At 43.7% G+C, this 6,820-nt stretch overlaps 1 protein-coding gene across 1 annotated transcript in view; it reads left to right on the forward strand.

Moving 5' to 3' along the window:
* Positions 1-396: 396 nt before the first annotated feature.
* Positions 397-6,820, forward strand: part of CUNH1orf21 (chromosome unknown C1orf21 homolog) — a 149,241-nt gene continuing 142,817 nt past the window's right edge. The window contains exon 1 of the mRNA XM_040446572.1: positions 397-639. Within this exon, the coding sequence (XP_040302506.1) occupies positions 546-639 (94 nt within the window). The 5' untranslated portion in view covers positions 397-545. The remainder of the gene's footprint in view (positions 640-6,820) is intronic.

Raw genomic sequence — 6,820 nt, forward strand, 5'->3', positions numbered from 1 at the left:
AGGAGCGGGAAGATGGAGAATTTTTCCCAGTTTCCTGAACTGGGTAGATCTCATGGCTGTCTGTGCTTTCCTCACTCTGGAGGTTTTTGAGATTCCAGAACATTAGCAAACATACGTGCACTTTCTGTGTGGCAGGTAGTAGTGCTCAAATATTTATTTGAATAAACAAATACACATTTTTTATTATGTCCTCAAAAAGTTCAGCCATGTGTTGTGCAGGGGGCGTGCCTTCTGGTCTTGCTTTCTGAGTGAGAATCAGATGAGAACAGGCCCTATTGCATTTCCTTCTTCAGCACAATTGTCCATCCCCCAATCCCCCACCCCCCAGTGCAGCGGGCTCTTGCAGGAATCCTAGTGCTTTGCTGATCACACAGAGGTTTTGTTTTCACTCATTCTGATCTAGCTTTCTGTTCTCCCAGGTGCGCACGTCCTGACCGACTCAGCAGGAAGGTGGATTTTCTTTGTGTTTAAAGAAAAAAAAAATGTCCCCGTGTCTGTAGAGATGATTTGCAGTTCAGCCCGGCTGAAGCTGACCGAATGAGACTATGGGCTGTGCCTCCGCCAAGCATGTTGCCACTGTTCAAAATGAAGAGGAAGCCCAGAAAGGGAAGAACTACCAGAACGGAGATGTGTTTGGCGGTGAGTGCCATTGAACTTTGCTCTTGACCCGGTGACCCAGGCCTTTCACTTTCTCGGGAGTGAATATTTGTAGCGTTATTGGTGTTGCATCTTTTGGGGGCTGCTGGTAAAGGGCTGATGAGATATGGCTAGAAATCAACGCGCATCTTTTACATGGCGCAATTTTCATAATAACTTATATATACAGGATTTTGAGGACGATTATGGAGATTTTATACAGAAGCTAGCATTGAAATCAAGTTTTAAATAACCCGTAGGACTTAAATTGGTACATGGGACACCAGCCACAGGGCGTCCAGGCAGAGAGCACTGTATGACCAAAAACACAGAGGTCCAAAAGTAGAGCGAGTGAGGATTTATGCATAAGAGAATGAGGTATTTTTTAGGCCTAATAGTTACTTTTTATGTGAATTATAAATTTTCAGATTAAAAAAATACAAACACAATGAACGTAATAATCGTCTTTAAACCTGTCTTTGACGATGCAAAGTGACTTTAGAATATCCAGTGCAAAGATTACAGCCTGCCAACTCATGGCCACGTCTGGCTTGCAAGTATGTTTTCTTTGGCTCCCAGAGAATTATAAAGTAAAAAGCAAGGCAGCATTTAAAAAATCAGGATGTTTCATGTAAAATCCCAAATTTCTTCAGAAAATCTGGCTATACTGGCTGAAGCAACAGTGGGGTGAGGTAGCAGTTGCCCCTTCAGTCAGGCTGTGGCCTCCAGGGAACTGTTGAGCCTGCTCTTGAATGCACGTCAAGTCCCCATTCACGCATTAACGTCACCTACCGGGCCACCTACAGGCTTCGGAGTTTGCCTAGACATGAGTTTGTTCCTTGGACAGTCAGCTGTGCTTCCGATGCCACATGGCTGTAGCTTAGTACAAAACCCGAGTGAGTGAGGCAGGTGAAGCAGTTCTGCTGAATCACTTCAACAATGATAACCCGCTCCCGGACACGTTCATGACAGTCCTCTGAACGAGTGCCTCTTTCTTGTTCGATAAAGAACCTTGCTGAAATCGTGTTTACATACAAACAACTGAAGGGCACCGTCCGGTCACTGTCATGTAATTCTGCCAATTTTGGTCCATTGTAATGGTCGTGTGGGTCCCTGGTGAAGAATTGGTGTGCTGTGGGAAGACTAATGCTCTGCTGAAAGTGGACTAGTATGTAGGGGAGGAGGATTTTGTTTTGTGTCATTTTAAGGAAATGTATTTGTTGCCTGGAACAGATTTACTTCTAGTGGTGACTGCCTATAAAATTTTGAATGGTGGGGGCGCCTGGTGTCTCAGTCGGTTAAGCGTCCGACTTCGGCTGGGGTCATGATCGTGGTTTGTGGGTTCGAGCGCCATGTTGGGCTCTGTGCTGACAGTTCGGAGCCTGCTCAGGATTCTCTCTCTCACTCTCTGCCCCCTCCCTTCCTCAAAATAAATAAGTAAACTTAAAAGTAATGAGAGAACATAATAATCTAGTGATAATCTAGTGTCAAGGATTTATTCGAACTAACTTCTAGATGATATTCTGTGTCGTTATCGTTTTTGTAATAAGAGCTACCATAATGGAACAGCCACCATATGTCAAATATGCAGAAGTATTTAAATTCATTTTCATGGTGAATTTTCACAACAGTTCTATGAAAGACGTGTCATCCCGATCTTACATGTTTGGAAGTTGAAAGACAGAGAAACTAACTGGTCCCTAGATGCCCAGCTACGAAGCCATAGACTCAGGTGTCTCTATGCCAGAGTCCCTGTTGCTTTCTTGATGTTGTTCCCACTTGCCTTGCTGCATCCCATCAGCCACTCATTCTTCAGTGCGAAAACATATTGACTGGCCTGTACACTATGGGCCAAGACCTTTTACTAACTGCCCTGGAGGATTCAGGGCTGAGTAAGACATAAACCTCCTAGAAAGTCCTTTCTAGGACTTTCTAAGAGGATGAGGAAAATGTTTTGAGGCAGAATAGGGCAAATACCAGAAAAGGAAAAGACATACATTGTGATGAGAGTCAGGGGCATGGAGAGACTGCCTTAAAAGGTGGGATCAGAGCAGATTTCTTATAAAGGTGACATCTGAACCTGGCCTTAAAGGACCAGAAGAATCTAAGCCTGTCAGATGAAGGGTACCGGAAGGTACTGGATGAGGAAAGGTTAGAGGTAACGTGAGACTTACTCAAGAATTAGAAATAATCCAGTTTGAATGGAATATAAAATTTAAGTGAGAGAATTGGCTAGAAAACTTAAGTTAGGGTTAAATTATAGAGAAATTTGAATACCAAATTACAATCTTTGGAAGGATAAACTAAGAGCAAAAACCAGTGATATCTGATATATTGTACTTCTATACAGCCTGGCAGTGAGACCACTTAACCATCCAGTTGGTGATTTAGTTTCAGCTTTTATAGGCGAGGAGGCTTTGTTATTCTAAAGTACCATGTGCGTTTGGCAAATGTTGGCATCTAATAAAGGAACCTTGTATTAGTCACCTATCGCTGGGTATTGGACAACCTCAAGATCTCAGTGGTATTCAACAATGAGCATGTCTTTCTTGATCACGAGCTGGTGAGTCAGCTGGAGTGGCTCTGCTGTACGTCTTTCTCATCTTCCTCCTGGGACCAGCGGGCTGCGGGAGGAAGGGCGGATATGCTGTCTTTCGCAGAGGGTGTAAGTGCAAGCAGTACACAAGATGCCTCTTAACCTTGGGCTTATATCTGGCACACCGTCACTTGCACCCACATTTGAGTAGCCAAAGAAAGTCACAGGAACAGGCTCAAAGACAAGAGGCAGAGAAATATATCTGACCACAGTGCATTAGTGACAAGGATGTGGATACAGAGGTCAAGAATTGGGGCTAACATGGGGTGCCTGGGTGGCTCCGTTGGTTAAGCGTCCAACCCTGGATTTCTCCTCAGGTCATGATCTTGTCCCACATCAAGCTCCACGCTCTGCTTAAGATGCTCTCCCTCTCTGTTTACCCCTCACCCAGTTGCACGTGTGCTCTCTCTCTCTCGAAGAATAAATAAATATAAATAAATAAAAGGTTATTTAAAAAAATTAGAGCTAACAATTCAGTCCACCCCAAGCCAGCACAGTCATTGTTATGTTTGTGGCTCCACGCAGTCCATGTCGTAAAGTGCGTTCAAGACCTCTGCTAGTTTTTTTGTCATCCTCCTGGTACTCATACTGAAGTTTCATCCACTCAGGCATTCATCATCTCGTTACTCTCCAGCATAAACATTTGTGGGTTTGTGGCATGGTGTTAGATAAAGCAGAACAAGGAGGGAGAGAGCTTCTTGAACCGGTCAAGGGAGATAGATTTGGCTAGTCCCACGGGGCTCTAGAATTGTCAAAGTGCAGTGTGAACCTCAGTGCTTGTATCCCAGATGCAACTGAATGCTTGAGTTTGTCTATGACAAGAGGAGGTCCTATCTGTGTTTCTCCATGTAAATTTTAGTTTGCAGGCAGAGTGAGTGTACAAAATCCCAATATGATCACAGTCACAGGTGAAAAGCAGATCTGGCTCACTTTTAACCATTTGATATCTTTGTCACCCACTGTTTGTAACTCATTGCCTCCTAAGAAAGAATGCCACACTTAGCAGCCTGAAATAAGCACCGATTTATTACTTTTCACAATTCTGTAGGGTGCCTGGGCTCACCCAGGTAGCTGCATTTAGCTGGGAGCTCAGCTGGGCTCAGATGACCAAGAGGGCTTCTAGCCTCTCTTTCCAGCTAGGAAGTCAAACTTTTCACATGGTGGCTGGTTTCTAAGAGAGGAAGTAGAAGCTGTCAGGCCAATGAAGACCTAGGCTCAAAAGTCCAAGAAGTCACTTTTGCCTCATTCTGTTGATTAAAGCAAGTCACAAAACCAGCCCAGAGTCGAGAGAGCTGGACGTCTCCATGTATTCAGCTTGCACCTCTGGGACGGGAGGAATTGGTGGGAGCCATCTTTGGAGACTAGTTACCTCAGCCACTGAGAGAGGCAGTGAGAACCCCCATGACTGGATTATATTCCAACCTAGACCGTTAAAATCTGCTTTCTAAATCACTGCTCTGTTTTTCACTGAATAAAGTCTCCTCACTCACTTTTTAGAAGCCATTTTTAAATGTTTTTAAAAAATGTTATTATTGCTTGCTGTTGAAGAGTTGACAATGTCTGTGAAGGATGGACTATTTGGGGATGGCTCTGAAGTATGTCTCTGAGTGTGTATACACACACACACCTTCGATCCTTTTCCTAAAGGTGTGAATTTAATTTCATAGCTTCTAAGGACATGCTGGGGAGCATTGATAAACAGAGTGTTTTTAACAAATGGTAGTTTCCATTTTTATGACGCAGTTTGGTCTCCATAATGTTTTGGCTATTTAGGAGATCGATCACTCCAAATGTGCGTGACGGAATATCTGTAGAATATTCCACCGTGGAGGATTGACAAGTGGGCATCTTGACTCCTAGATTTCATAGAATTCAGGAGGTCATTGACAAGGAACTTTATCACTGACATTTACCTATATAGACTTTCTTTCACTTTAAATATCGCAGCATAAAAAGTTTCCAATCTAAAGTTGTGCCTCACATACATGTGGCCCTTTCAGAAGTAAAACCCAGACCAGAAAGCTCCATCTCCAGATTGGAATTTTCCTTCCCTCAGTGGTCAGGGCATATGTGAATAGTGGTCAGCAGATCTGCTGAGGTCATTCAGAGGACAGCTGAGCAGATTGCCAAAAGCCAGCTTGCATAAAATAAGTGACCAACAGATTCAAGTTATCGTGAACTAGTTAAGCAAGTTCTAAGGAAAGCCAAGTGCTTATTGGATTTCTTTCAACAGGCATTCACTTGGACTATTAAAGTAGGTGCTCACAACAGATTCAGGCCTTGTTAGGAAAATTAACATGTCAAACCAGAGATCATTATCTCTTCTGCAACCCACCCCAAGGGGGCAAGCTCTTTACTTATATTGACTTTACTATTTGCCTGAAGGTCACCACCATTCTTCCAGGAAAAGGCTTTAATCTTGAAAAGGCTTTAAACTTGAGGCCTTTGTCTCATCCAGTTTCCAGCTCCTGTGACTCTTGTTCTCCCCCCAAATCTCTTTCTGGTCGCCACCACAGTTCAGGCTGTTAGGGCCCATAACCCGGAAGAGTGCAGTGCCTTCCAAACTGATTTCCGTTAGCCCCCTTTGTTGTTTGTTTGCTTCTTTGATTTTTTTTTTTTTTTATGTTGTTGTTCATTTTTAACTCTCCATTTTTTGTACCGGTGTCCGATTCTGTCAGCTTGTACTGAGTGCTCCTCTGCCCATGTTCAATCTCATGCTCCAGAACTTTTCTGTTGTGCCTCATTCTTAGCCAGTAAAATCCCATATCCTTAGTGAACATACAAGACCTCTCAGATGGCTCATACCCACCTTGGCAGCCTTGTTTCATACTCTGTACCTTCATGTTCCCTGTTCTTCAGCCAGCCTGGACAATTTGCCCTGTGACCTCAAACATGCCTTCTGTCTCCCGGGCCCTCTGGTGAGCCATGACCTCTTCTTGGCGTGGGCCTTTTCTCCTGCCTTCATCTTTTTAAATTCTGCTCTTCTTCAAACTTCACCCAAACTTTCATGAAGCTTTTCTAAAACCTTCAGAAAGTATCTCTTTCCTGCCATCTCAGAATACCTTTTTACATACTTATGTATTTGGTTTATTTCTTTATATGTCTCATCTCATTATTTATGTACATGTGTCATCTGTCTTATGAGCTGGTTAGCCCCCTGAAGGCAGGGACTGTATGGTCTTGAGAGGAACAGGGGTTCCCAGAATGCCGGGAGCTGGAGGCAAAGAGATTGTTTGGGGATCAGGTTGAGCCCTGCCTGCACCCAGCTCCCCCGCATGACTAGGTGGCCGAGTTTGGCTTAAGGACCAAGAGAGTCAGAAGTTTATAAATATTCCCTTAAGTGGAGGTGTTTGGACTATTGCAATAAATTCTCCCGGAATAGCAATGTAAGACTGAGTATAAAAGGGAAGCAGTAAGGCAAGATTTTGGCTACTTGGTTTCTTCTAGGCTCTGTATTGCTGTGTAACTTCAATTAAGTTCTGATCCTCAACTGTGTAAATTGGGAACATCTAACAGGATTGTGTGTGTGTGTGTGTGTGTGTGTGTGTGTGTGTGTGAGAGAGAGAGAGAGAGAGAGAGAGAGAGAGA

Source organism: Herpailurus yagouaroundi, unplaced genomic scaffold (genome assembly GCF_014898765.1).
Source record: "Herpailurus yagouaroundi ecotype Mexico unplaced genomic scaffold, PumYag 195, whole genome shotgun sequence".
In the NCBI taxonomy this organism is placed as follows: domain Eukaryota; kingdom Metazoa; phylum Chordata; class Mammalia; order Carnivora; family Felidae; genus Herpailurus; species Herpailurus yagouaroundi.